This window comes from Mastigoproctus giganteus, chromosome 6, assembly GCF_048544385.1.
Source record: "Mastigoproctus giganteus isolate SK-2022 chromosome 6, ASM4854438v1, whole genome shotgun sequence".
Taxonomy (NCBI): domain Eukaryota; kingdom Metazoa; phylum Arthropoda; class Arachnida; order Uropygi; family Thelyphonidae; genus Mastigoproctus; species Mastigoproctus giganteus.
Genome location: NC_143580.1, coordinates 135,134,339 through 135,149,197, shown reverse-complemented (window position 1 = coordinate 135,149,197; position 14,859 = coordinate 135,134,339). Strand labels below are relative to the sequence as shown.

Here is a 14,859-nt window from a genome sequence, read left to right as displayed (position 1 = left end):
AGCATCTGGATGTTATCGATAGTTATTTCCTTATTGCTGCTGATGGTTGCTATTCTGATGCTTTGCGCTAGTATAATGTTGGCATGCACTCCTCTCGAAACATTGGAATGCCACTGTGTGAGGTTGACTATATTAAAATTGAATGCATCACGTTTGTTGTACAGACTGATGGTAGCTTTGTTGTTTATTAATGTAATTTCAAGATCTAGGAAATAGGCTGTGGTATCATTGTTGTTTGTTTTTTCTAGTTTGAGTTCATTGGGGTATAAGTGTCCATAATCCTTGATGAAATTAGGGTAGTTATAACTATGAGATCATCTATATATCTGTAGAGGTTAAGGTCATGTGGAAATGAGTTTTCAGACCAATATAGATATAATTTAGCTATTATGCATGAAGCAGCAGACTTCCCATGGGTGTTCCGTTAGTTTGTTGGTATAGTGTTTGCCGTCGTATACAAAGTTATTGGAGATACATAAGTTCAATAGGTTGTTTCAGTAATTGGTATTGCAGGTTATATTCTTTATATTTTGTGTATATATCTTTGAGTACTGTTTTTTAGTTTGATTTGGTTAATACTTGTAAATAAGCTGTGGAAGTCAAAAGTTTGTATACTGGTAACATTTTAATACTGGTAGGTTGTTGCCTATGATTCTGCTATTTTGTATGATGTTTAATAGGAGTTGCAGTAGCTGTTCAAGTGTTTTGCCCGGTTTTTGTACGTAACTATTCTTGCAGGACGTTATAAATCTGAATCCTATGGGTTTTTTTATGGAATTTTGAAATGAAGTGTATATATGGCAAGCTGTAATTGCTAATGTTCAGTTTTAATTTTTTTGTTGAAGGCTATAAGTTTCTTTGTAATAATACTGCAGGAACTGGATATAGGTTTGTATGTGTTGCTGGAGTTAAGTTCAGTTCTCAGGGTGTGTGCATAAAATGTTTCGCAAATAAAGGCATAGTTGTTTGATGCTTTATCCACTCGTGTATTGATGAAGTCTTTATGTATATCTAGCAGTTTTTGTTTTAGTTTAGCTAGGTTATAGTATTTAAATTTGTACTGGCTATATCTATTTGAACTTAGTGACATAAATTTGTTTTAATAGAGTGAATGTATTGCTAATCCACATGTGGTTTGCCTCTGTAGGTGTGCTATGTTTATGTGCTAGTCAAAAGCAGTAGTTTAATAGGTCTTGATTTAGCTGTTTCTTGAAAGCAGTTAGATTTATTTTGTTACATGGTCTGAATTCGAATCCTTGTGCTAGTATATATCTGAACGTTGGGTCTGCAACGATGTTTAAATTTCCCGTGATGATGTGCCCATAGTCAAGATCAATATATTGTTGCATATTACTGTTTGCATATGCAGTCATTGATGTCTGTGTTATAGGATATTAAATTCGTTGCTATGGATTTGTAGTTGCAGGCAAGTATTCCAAATGGTTTCTTATATTTATGGTTTCATAATCTTAAATTTCCAAAGTAAAATACAGTAAACCCCCTCTATTCGCGGGGATTACTGTATTTTACCGCCGTCTTACAACCTAGAAAACTTGTACCCACCAATTGGCCTAACGCGGTGTATTAAACTTGTATATAATTTAATTATTATTTTTATTTTATTTTTACTTTCATTTCATTATATATAATGAAATGTACAACAAAGGTGATGCATTCAATTTTAATATAGTCAACCTCACACAGTGGCATTCCAATATTTCGAGAGGAGTGCATGCCAACGTTATACTAGCGCAAAGCATCAGAATAGCAACCATCTGCAGCAATAAGGAAATAACTATCGATAACATCAAGATGCTATACAAAAAACTAATAAACAACCATTTTCCTACAGCATATCTTTGCTACCACTTCTGTAAAGCCCTTAACATCGTAAAGCATAAAAAACTATGGGACATCAAAATAAACAGCATAATCATTATTCAACAACGAAAAAACCCTTATACGCCAAGTATATAATTTTTTTTTGTTATGAAAACTCCAAACATGAAAGGTATCAAAACCTATAGTACTTAGTACCGTGCATGGGTTGAAGGAGAAGTATGGTGGAAGGAGGGGGGTGCCGGAAACTTTGCTCTAGAGACTAAACATGGGTTTTACCGGTTGATGAAAGTCATCTACCACCTTCAAATACAATACACTAGGCCTCTGTGGTGTCTTACAACCTAGAAAACTTGTACCCACCAATTGGCCTAACACAGTGTATTAAACTTGTATATAATTTAATTATTATTTTTTATTTTTACTTTCATTTCATTATATACCTACCATATATTTTTCACCCAACTGACCTTAAATACATGATACACTCACTCCCAGACCTTCGTTCAGGGTCCTAACTATAGGAACGGATTTGCAACCCTGAACTACCCGAGCCCAACTAACCTCATACTCCTTATGTCCTGTGAGCCATTAGTCTACTGAACGCAATATGTGGGACACTACCTTCTTACTTTACCCAATCTATTTTTCGCCTTAACAAAGTTTAGCTGCTTTTCACTGCTACTTTGTAAGCTATTATATTTCTCAACTATCCTGGACGGTTTGGACATCATGTATTTAACTGCATTCATCACCACTTATTTCATTTTTCAATCTATACAGACACCATACCATAATTATTATATATATATATATATATATATTTTTTTTTTTTTTTTTCACACATTCTAACGCTAGGAGCCGCTAGCGCACCCACACATAAATATGCCGGCACGCCGCCATCTTGGTCGTTTTGTCAGTTTTACAAAGTAACGGTAAGTCCCTTTCTTCCTGCCTATTCCGATATTCATTACTTTAGTTTTTTCAGTTTTTCAATTCTTTTCACTTGCTTCTGTAAGGTCATCCATGATCTGTATGCACACTACGTAATTTAACCACTTTTATTGGCACAATCTATTAGACCTTACTCTTACCGCAAAATTTTAAATAATTTTAATATTTCATTCTTAACATGTGGCAACAGCTCACATGCACCACAGCATACAGAACATGTTGGAAACAGAAGCAAGAACATTGCGGTCTTTTTCATAATTTCGGTGGATGACCTCTGATGATGACACAGATTGTGAAAGACACCGCAATGTTATCTTATTTTGGTCGTCTTTTCACTTCTTATCTTTATTTTAATTTCCTGTCTATTTCTTCTTTCTTTTCTTCTTCATACCATATATCGCTACATTCCTTATTCATTCAGTTGAGCTCACAGTGTATACCGTATATTCAATAGGTTTAAATCAAAATCAAAATCTTCTTCTACACATTTCTATATACAATATACTACAAATTTTGTATATATATAGGATAGCAGTGTCAGATTGTTTTTGGCCTGCCACACCATGGTTGGCTGATTAAGATTAAATGTCAAAAGGTAGAAAATGGGAACTCCTGTGATTTATTGTTTGATATCCAGGAGTATCAAAAAGATTTCCTACACAGAGGCATGTTCAGTTAACTGAATAAAGTTGCATTGATTGCAGACAAGAGTCCATTCTCCTCTGCAGTATAGCAACTTGTCTTGAGAAAAGAATCCTAGAGGAGATCTAAATGTGACGTCAGTGCAGTTTTATTTGGTTAATTGAAAATTGAAAGTACCTATGTGTAGGAAATACTATTCTTACTTTCTGGAGAAAATTCACCTCAGTGCACATCCTACCAGAGCCGGGCATTTGCTAGTTAGTTTTTCCCATTTATAACTTTCAACTCAATTGCTTTCCAGTCACTTTCCAAAATATACAAGTTCCTCAAACATTATCCCATTTCAATGGAAGTGATGTAAATGCATTTAGAAACTCTTTTCTATATCTGAAATGTATTGGCTTATACCAAGTATATAATGTTATTCTTCTGAATCACTGTGAACACGCTAATTTGGCCTTAGTAGCCCTTGTGTCCTTAAAACCTTATGTTAACAACTGCCACGCAGCAAAGCTACAACCTATGCCCTCATGGTTAGCACAGTTGGTAGGATCACCATCCTCCCCCATACCGGGAGGAATTTTTATGGGTATTTTTCCCAACGTGACTGAGTTAATCAGTCTTAGGCGAGGGTAGCATGATTTTTTCTTTAGAAACTGTGGTTTTCTGTCCAGCAAACAGAAAATCAACCTCAGAACACACTCAGTTTACAGACAATATACATGCTGCAACATGGACTTAGTTGTCAATGGTTTTAACCAACAACATACAGGTACAACCTAAGGTTCCAAGCATAGGTACACCCTGTAGAATTTTGCCAATTGTACCGAGTGCACCAAGTAGAAATCTGTATTTTATCTGGTTATTTTGTTTGTGATATAAATATAAAGTTTATTTGCATCCAGTATGAGGCAGTGCCTTGGTACAGATAAGCTAAGGACTTAAATTGAGTAAAAAGATAATAATAACGTATAAAATGAGGTTTTAACAAAAGAATAAAATAGAAGTGTAAAAAAAACTCACTGAAATTGGAGATAGCAGGTCTGTTAAAGCTGGAAATCAATGTCATGCATCTGAAAATTGCACCAAAAGTTAGACACTGTTCAAAAGTTTAATCAGTAGCCCAAGATGATTTGCACATAAAAATAGCAATTTAAAAAAAAAAATTAATATATAAAAATGTAAGGGTTTTTTTTTTTTTTTTTCCTCTCTCTCTCTCCTTCCCCGTTATAATTGACGTGTCTCTTTGGACTGCTGGCATGATTTACCAGCTGTGAATCTGGATTTCATGTTAGAGAAAATGATCATAACAGGCAATCTTCAGGTTTTGATTGTAGATATGAATTGGGAAAGAATTTCGATGGTTGACATTTAGTTTGTTTCTGTAATTTCTTCATTAACTACCAGTAGTGTTCATTTATTTGGACCTGCAGCATTAAATTTAATAATAGATACTGTGATGAACTGGGAAGTGATTAGTTGACAAGTGCTGGAACACATAGTTGTGAGAAGGTTTCTCAGGAGTTCATATAATTAATAATTGTCAAGTAGGGGATGGATTTAGGTATGATTAAGCACCTTCCCATGATAGAAGTGGGCTCAGAACAGTTACCTACAATCTGGAAAACAAGAAAATGGCAAATTTTTTTTCCTTCTGTTTTTAATGTTATCTGTGTGATGATGTGTAATAAAAATAGCTGGTAGTTTGCTCCCTTGCTATTGGTTTTACCAAACATTAGCTTTTTATACCATGTTGCTCCAGTCTGCTGTGTGTGTCTTCAAACCAATTTGTGTGTCATGTGGCCTGAAAAAAACCTGGTACAAATTGAGGAGGAGCTGAAGTTGCTGATCTCAGGTGGAGCTCCTTAAAGGCTTTCTCTTCCATAAAGAATTCTTTCAGTCTTTGACAGGATTCAAACTCTGACCTCCCACTGTATTATCACAGAAAAGAGATTATTTCATGTACCACCAGTTAATGCCGACCGGGCTAGCCAGGTGGGTAAAGTGCCTGCCTGGCAACCCAAAGGTCGCGGGTTCGCATCCCGCCTCGGGCTTGGATCAGAGTACTGCAAAAGCCTTGGGAGGTGCATTATGGCCACAGAAGCCGATGCACCAACAAAAAAAAGCCACCAGTTAATAACTATGGAATGCAGAACTGCTTAAAGAACTTTTTTTCCACACGACATTATGCTTTTATAACCACTTGCTCTCCTGTTGCATTATCAATATGGAAAGGAATTTAAAATTTTCATCTGCTTATCTCAGATGTTTATTCTTAAGATCTGGCATAAGTGATTTACAATATGAGGTATGACACTTAATTCTCTTCTCATGAGACCAGTGGTGAGTAAGATAGAGTTCTAGTTTTATCCAATGACAGTTTTTTTTTTTTTTTTTTTTTTTTTAATTGGGGGGGGGGGTGAGAATCTCACTAAATTTTAGTTGTCACTTTATGTATTCACTTAGAAAAGTGCTAACAAACCATGGAAATCTGATGTTATATAAAGAATAAAGTGTCTATTTTTATGCATATAGTAGTTTCAAATTCACATTAGGTTATTTACAATTTTTTCAGTAATTTTAATAATGAATTTATTTTATTTTTAGCTAAAATCTTGTTTTAAAAATTCGAAGTTTCTTACAATAATGAATTTTAGAATATGGATCGTGTGATTTTTATATAAGAAAAGGGGGAGAAAAGAATTGGGCAAATTATGTGTCATTGTGATATGCTTAAATCAAAATCATAGGGTACACACATGTTGAGCTACCTATTATACTGATAATAACACAAGAAACTTTGTAATTTGTGCTATATTTTATTTGCTTTGCATTCAGAGGGAAAATAATTATTTCCTAGGTAAATGACAGACTGTCATGGAGAACTACGATAGAATCCCAGTCTTACAATAAAATGTGTGATGAATTACAGTGGGGGCTGAAAACTACCTTAGCAAAGATAGAGAAGTGAGTCATTTAATATTTTGTAATTCATCCTTTTGACTGTACTTGCCATTACTTATATAATGTATTATTAAGGAGCATGCAGTTTGATTAGTTATTAGCATTTACATATTATATGTTAACATTTATTTCATTCAGAGAAGTTCTTTTTTTTGATATAGGAATTGGAATTACATGTGATTGTACATAGAAGGTCATTTACTCCAAAGTAAGGACCTTCATATGCCACCATCATCGTGCAATTAGAATTTATGATGTTCAGCATTGAATATCTTAAATGCTATTATTTTTGTTAAAAATAAAATGGAAAAGGCATTTTCATTTTTAAATGTTTTCACACTTTGACAATCCTAGTAGGGGAAGTTTAAAGTTGGCAGAAGTTATCCTTGAAAATCCAGTGAAAGCCCTAATGTACATGTTAAAATGACTCATAAGTAACTGTGCATGATCCACAGTGTGCTGAAAATAAACAGTACCTCAGAATTTTCTTAAGCCTATTTAGCTTGGGACTGTCTTCCATGTAGGAATAATGGTTTGCCAATTATCGCTTGTTTGAAGGACTGTCTTAGTTTGCTTGTATTGACGTTGAAAGATTTTAGTTCAGATCCTATTACTGGTTTGAAGAATTTTCTGAAGATCATTTAGCTGTGTCATCCATAGGAATAGTGCTTTTTTTTTTTTCAATTGTTTCAAGATTTGTAAACATTATTGTAAATATACGAGTCCCCAATACCAGATACTTTCATTTTCGTAATGATTGAGTTAATTAGCTTTTGTACAGTCACCCGATACAGCCAGAGAGTTGCATTACATTAATCACAACAGTTATTTTTTATTTTTCACTAACATTCACATTTTCTTGAAGACAGAATTTTTGCCAGTCTCTTCTGTCAGGGCTTTAGTTATCAGTTCTCAGATGTGGGGGGGGGGGGGGGAGTTTTTCCATAAAATATTCTGCATCTTTTAGCAAGCAAAATGCCAGTGAACACAAACTCTGACAATGCCAGTGACAATGACCAGTTCAATTTCAAAGCAATCTCCAACAATCAGGCTTGAGGACTGTAGGTTCTGTCTCAAGCACTGGTGTAGAGTTTTTTTTTCACTCTAAAGATATAGAAATAAGCCTGCAAAAATGTTTGTTTTAAATCAGAAAAATTGCTCAAAGAGGTTACTACTAGAGCATCAGTTAAATTTCAGAAAATGGGTAATGGGCTACTCCGAATACCCAAGGTCTTGCTATACTGGGATTCTTGCACTGCCCAAACATGTTGCTGCACTTAAAACTCAGTGATATTTTTGGCTCGAGTAGAGTATTTTGACAGATAGTGAAATGAGTATTCTGAAAAGAATGCAATCTTATTTCCTTAGATTATATTTAATTGTTATGTTTTGTGATACAGTAATACCCCGAAGTTACGCGATAGGTGGGTCCGACGAAAATCGCGTAAGTCGAATTCGCGTAAGTCGGGGTACAACTTTGCATATAAATACATATAAATTTTGCTTAATTGGGACCAAGGACTAACAAAAACACTAGTTTAGAAGAAAAATATTAATAAAATGGCAGTTCTTTATACATATTAATACAAAATATGTATTAAAAAACAAATGACTTATGTTAAAAAGTTATTTCGATGTCGATGGCTTCATAAAATCTAACAAATTCGTCTGACGACACAGCGCGTTCTTTTTTTCACGCAGAATTTATTCGTAGCAAGCTAATAATTTTTTTATTCCTTGCTTTGTAGCTATAACGCGTTCTTCGTTGGAGTCTATGTTTTCTAAAATTTTTAAGCCCTTTACAATTGAGCCCTTTTCAATTTTCAACCTGTCAAGTTTGCAATTGTCATGTGCTTTTCGCCGTTGCTTCGTTTAGGCCTGTAGCACGTGCAATATCACATGGTCTTTCATTTCGCTCAAAGCGTTTCACAATTTCATATTTTTTCTCTATCGACAGAGGCGGACTGGCCATAAGCCTTACCGGGGAAACCCCGGTGGGCCAGTGTGATTTTGGCCATAAACCATAGTATGAGGCCACTATAAATTTTCCCGGGTAAGAATTTTTGATCCAGTCCGCCTCTGTTTATCGATAATTGCTTTTCTTTTTCTCTCTGAATCTGCAGTGTCTTCACCAGGACGCTTCCTTTTCACACTTTTAATTAAGTATTTTACTCATTTTTAGGGAATAAAGCACAATTACAAAACGAGGAGGCACGCTTGATACGCATAAACAAAGCTGCACGCATGTAGCAACTGAATAAACAACACCATAAAGGCAGAGATACACTATTAACACCTCACATTTCTAGGGGTTACTACCATAAAACAATAAAAATCCAGTTGCGTTTCTGCTAGTGAAATCTGTTATAAACTGGTAGTAAACTCGATCTAATTGCATTTGCGATTATACCGATTGCTGGAATTGTGTTGGTTTTTACGTTATTATGGTGAAATGTGTTTCCCCTTCACTGATATAAAAAACATAAAAGCAGCAAAGTTGAATTTTGTTCATCTTTCGCTCTCATTCTCCGCCGTCGCACCGTATATCGATAACATACGAAAAACGACCTTGAAGATAGTGGGCGGCAGCGTTGCCAAACGAAAAAATCAAGAACCGCGTAACTCCGAGTTCGCGTAAGTCGGGGTAGCGTAAGTCGGGGTATTACTGTATATAAAATGTTTGTGTTGAAGTTATGTGCTGGGTAGTTGTAAACACCTTTTCCTATTTTAGAAATCGATAACTCAATTAATCATCAGTAGCTTAATTTTTATGCAGAATGGTGCTAAGCTCTTTATTGACAATAAAGGGCTTGACACCAATGTCAACCAGATCCTGCGAGAATCTTCACAGAAAAACAAATTATCATTGCCATTTTCCAAAACCATGTTGTTGTTGAGATTTTTATGCCGCAAGAGCTATGCATGCCATAATATACCTCCCAATCCCTGGCCTGCAGAATTTGTCCAACCTAACTCCAGCAGACTTTTGGTTGTAAGGGTGTCTGTTACACTGCATGTACAGAGATTTAAAAGTCCAAAAGAATTTGTTAATGAAACTACAGTAGTTCTGTATTTAGTACTTCATAGCCTTTTAATTGAATAATTTCTGGCATAATAATAATATATTTGACACGAAATAATAGGGAGATAGACAACATGCTACTGCTCAGCTATCTAATGCTGATGTTTCTTAGTTCATTCTGCATGCTTCATACACTGTTGTTAAATAAGTGCTGGGCTCACAAGTATATTTGGATTTTATAGATATGAATCCATACTGCACAGTCTGTACTTGATAGTATGAGAGCAGGCATCTACATTTGATGTTTCCTATCATCTTTCTTACAAGGACATCTGAGGCAAATCTTTCTGTCAAACAAACAATGAAAAGTACTACCAACCCATGCTGAAGATTTTTTCCCTTTGTCTTTTTACTGGCATAGAAATTGACAAAATCTGCATACTTGAATTTTCTAAAAATTTTAGGAAAATTGTTATTGGCATCACGAATGGCAATGACAGTTCATCATGATTATTTGTGCATGTCCAAGTAGAGTTGATTTGAGTGTTCTGCTGGGGTTTTTTTTTTTTTTTTTTTTTTATTACCCCTCTCTTCCCTGGCCTATTATTTTAGATAATGGATTTGTTACTTAGCCTCAGATGGCTATCCTTTTAGAATGCTGACAACTCTTAACTTAAAGTATCAGAATTTCTCAATACTAAGCAAACTTGATGCTTTATCCTGCAAAGGACCCATGAAGGAGAAATAGCTTCACATAAAAATAGATAAAGTTATTCTTTTAGTGACATGGTGTTGCAGGTAAGTCAAAATGGAGAATAGTGAAAATCTAAAGATTTCAACCTATGAATCGGGTGAAATTTACCTTTAATTTCTTAAAGGAAACAGATACCACGTTTTCCAGACCATAAGGGTTTTTTCCTTTTTCTTTTCTTTTGAAATGTCCACAAAATTTGCTCCGTGTTATGGTGGTCTTAAGGTATACTAAGTGCATGCAGTGATCTTTTTTTATCTAGCCACAGCTAGAGAAAGTATGGTCAAAACGTTGAAGTGGCTTTGAAAAACCTAACTTTATTAGTTTGTAGCCATTTCAATCGTACAAGAGGTGATCAAGTTGCTCTACCCCACAAGGAGAAATAATTGGATGATAACAACGAAAGTATTTTTGTTTTTCAACATAGTTTCCTGCAATTTTAATATAATTTTCCCAGCAGTGTTTCAAGGCATTTTTTGACATTCCTGTCAAAAAAAAAAAAAAAAAATCTTGTGGTTGGCTATCCCAGTGGTACGCAAACTATGGGGCACAACCCCCAGAGGGGTCATGGCAGTTTTTAAATAAAATTAGTTATTGTGTACATAAAAGCTAAAAAATCTGTTGTTAAAATTACTTTATCAAAATTTTAGGTGTAGCGACCTTATTACTCGAACGAAATCTGAGATATGAATAAACACTATTGCCACTCTTTATTTTTTTGGGTTGTTTCACATGTGATACAGGTGATTTTCTTGCTTATTGATCTTGTGAGTGATAAGCCTTAATTTACTCACTGGCTATGGACACACAGAAAGCAGCTAAGTGACTTCTCAGTGTGTATTAATACTTCTGAGTACTACCCAATTGCTGAACCATAATCCCTTTAGCTCTTAATTCGTGCTTCCTACAGCAAAAATTTCTGAAATTGCCCTAAAGCCAGAGGTGCGAACATGCGGTGGCAGTAAATAGCAAGTCTGTTCTGCTTCGCAAATTGGTGTTTTCGCGTCAACTTGGATGTGTTTTCATTATTCTTCTACTTTTTATATTATGGTTGTTTTTAAGAAGAAAAAAATATTTTTATATATTTTACCATGGACAGTTGGGTAATCAGAACAAAACGGTCGAGGAGCAACAACAATAATGTTGCTACAGATATTTCAGAGGCTGAAAGGGTAAGAAATGTAACATGTGAAATTTTGGTCGCTGTCGTTATTTAAAGTATAGGGCAACCACCAACTTCTGGTAGAGAGCCATCATATTCCAAATCAAAAAGAATAGAAAATATCAAGAAGAATTTATGAAGTGCAGCTTTATTTAGAGTGTTGTTGATGATGAGCAACATCCTTTGTGCGTAAATATGTTATGAAAAACTGGCTAAAGAAAGCATGGAACCTATTAAATGAAAAAGACACGTACGAAACATCCAGAGATAATGAAAAATGCTGAATCCTTTTCCAAAGCATGCTGACACCATATGAGGTCTGAAGTCTTTCAAGAAGAAAAACACGGCAGTTCCTTGTAAAGCTGTAAGAGCATCGTTGAAAGTTTCATATTTAATAGGAAAAAATTTGAAATCACATACTATTGCTGAATCTCTTATTTTCCTTGCTGCTATAAAAATAATTTCGATTATGCATGGAGAAAAGTACAGCAACAATTTAAATACCATTCCTCTATCCAGAGATGGTCTCGCAGCATATTACAATTATCGCGGACAACATAAAATTCACTTTACTAAATCGATTGAGAGAAAGTCCAATTTTTGCAATATAATTAGTTGAATTCGCAGATGTTTAAAACCTTGCTCAACTTATTGTATATGTGAGATACTGCTACGAGGGAAATATTTTACAGAATTTTCTATTTTGCAAACTTTTGAAAGGAAGAACGAAGGGCAAGAAGATTTTTGATGTTATTTTCTTTCAAACAAATAATCTAACTTGGAACAACTGATTTGCACGAAGTTTTGAATAATGCGATAAGTGTGATCAACTTTGTTAAAAAGTAGAAACTAAAATAGCAGACTTTTCACAATTCTTTGCGATGAAATGGGATGAAATGCTTCTTTTATATACGAAAGTGAGGTGGTTGTCCAGTGGTAAAGTGTTGCAACGTGTTTTTAACCTCAAACATGAAGTTTTATTGGATAAAAATCAGAACCTCGCTTAATTGTTTACAAATCCAAAATGGCTTGGAAAACTTAGCTCCCTTGTTGACATCAGTATTTGAAAAACTTAATGATTTAAATTTGTGTCTTCGAGGACAGGAAACAAATTTATTAATACTCAGTGATAAAATAAAACTTTCAAAAGGAAGCTTATATCTTTAGAAAAACTAAATTTGAGCATAATAATACTGAAATGTTCCCATGCTTTTCTGATTTTGTTATAATATTGACATTTTACAATTTCATTGCCGCCCACCTAACAATGACAATTAAGAATTTTTCCAAATAATTTAATATATCTCCAGAAAAAAAGTTGTATTGGATTCGGGATCCATTTGCATTTGATATTTCTTCATGTCCCGAAATTACCATTCAGCAAAAGGAAGATCTTATTGACCCGTCATTTGAAGAAGCCTTATGTGCTCTTTTCAAGACTACTTGGGGGAAATTTTGACTTTCTCTTCAAGACGAGTATCCAGAATTATTGAAAATGGCGATACAAATGTTGCTATCTTTCGGGTCTACATATTTATGTGAGGTTGGTTTTGCAAAATTAACAGCTATAATAACAAAACAGTGTTCCAGAAGATGACATGAGATTAGTAATTTCAAAAATTGCACCAAATATGGACCAAATATTATTGGTTATCCAGGCTCATTCTTCTCATTAATTGTTTTGTAATTGTTCAATTTTTTATTGTTTCTTAATCTTAATTTTTTATTGTTTCTTTCTTAATTTTACTCGAATAATAAGAATTTGAGTTGTTGTTTTTGCTGTATTCAATTAAAATATTAAACAATTATTTTAATGTATAAAATTAAAATGGAAACAAGTTTTTTTATTCCTTTCTCAGTACTCGAATAAAATTTTCTACTACATAATTTATAAAATGTCATTTTTCTTCTCTAAAAACTGGTCATCCTACCTCGGGGTTTGCATTGAGGGGTCGCGAGCGAATAAGTTTGCGCGCCACTGGACTATCCAACCAGGTGCCCATAGCATCCATCACCACAAAATCATCCTCTCTTTCACTCCATGCTTCATTGTTTTGACTCAGGATCAAAGTGGTGAGCCCATGTTTTATCCATTTTTATTTATCTATCACAAAAGCCTAATTCCAGGTTTTCCAAACTTTTTCATGTGCGGACCAGTGTTTGCAGATGGATGTCAATAATAATTGACATCCAAAAGTTTTTTATCATATGTACTGCATTAGTGGCCATAAGTTTAAATATATCTAATCTTTTAACATTAGTATGATAAAATATTTAAATTGTGTATTCAGACGGTGAGTTGCTATGCTCAGTGGAAATTCTCTTTAACAGTTCTATTCAGCCTCTTCTCTTTAATCTTTAGATCTTCATTTACTCAATAGGAAATTATTTCATTCTGCCTACCTTTTTACTTCTTTAGTATTAGAATTTGTATTCCATTTGAAAGGGTTTCTCTAATGAAAAAATATTTTATTTTACGGCAGTAGAAACTTTCTCCTTCATTGAACATATGCATTCAGAATATTTAGTGATGTATTCAAACTGGAATTATGCTCATTACTCATCACTTCTTAAAGAACATCTTATACAAACATTTTCTATAATCTTGGAGCTGAACATGGGTTTAAACATTGTTTCTAATCTGTAACTTTTTTCTCCTACTTATTTTACACATTCTGCCATTCATTTCCCTCCCTAAAATTAGTGCCTGTAGCAGTCACATGAGTTCGACAGTCTTATACTCACAATGCATATGTGTGATGTCTTATTACGACAACATTGATGGCAGGGCGCCTCCGTAGCCAGGTGGGAAGGAGCAGCAGTGCGTAGCACACGCTTCTTGATTAGACCGGGGTTCGAGCCCGTCACCACCAAATATGGAGGGTGCGGAAAGGTCAGGGAATGACCACCGCATATCCCGGAGCAATATGGCCTTAGTTGCTAATGCTCCTAAAAACCAAAATAACTAACTAACCATTGATGGCAAAAAGATAAAATTAGAATATAAGCATATAAATAATTTTTTGTCTAACTTCAACTGTATTGTAAATGATTAACAATAATACATGGAAGAACATTTAAGCAGTTATAATACAACAAACAGTTGTTTAATAATTTGTGTTTCAAGCATACATAACAATCTTATTTTTCAGTCTTTTTTAAGAGAATTCAGTGATATGTAGATGCCCATGAATAACATGAGAAAGAACTACAAATAAATTAACACAATGACATCAAGGTTGCCTAGAAACAAGTTTTTATGCAAGGAGAAGCACTTCCATGTATCAAGAGATCTGTACAAGAACACGAGAACTGTGGTGACCGCATTTTACCACTTAGATGGTAATCAGCTGTTAATTTAACGTAGCATGACAGCCTCTATTACGAGACCTTACTCGTTATGGCTTTTAGCTCTGTGGCCACCTAAAGGACAATGTGTGACGAGTTAGTGAATACTGACTGGCAAATCAAATATTGCCACGCAGAATGGGAGGTACTATACCATTAAAGCCAAATTAATGTTCT

General features: G+C 34.5%; 1 protein-coding gene across 1 annotated transcript in view; it reads left to right on the top strand.

Annotated features, from left to right (window-relative positions):
• Nucleotides 1-14,859, top strand: part of Acf (ATP-dependent chromatin assembly factor large subunit) — a 373,562-nt gene that overhangs the window by 263,434 nt on the left and 95,269 nt on the right. The window contains exon 16 of the mRNA XM_090376504.1: nucleotides 6,296-6,402. Within this exon, the coding sequence (XP_090232630.1) occupies nucleotides 6,296-6,402 (107 nt within the window). The remainder of the gene's footprint in view (nucleotides 1-6,295; nucleotides 6,403-14,859) is intronic.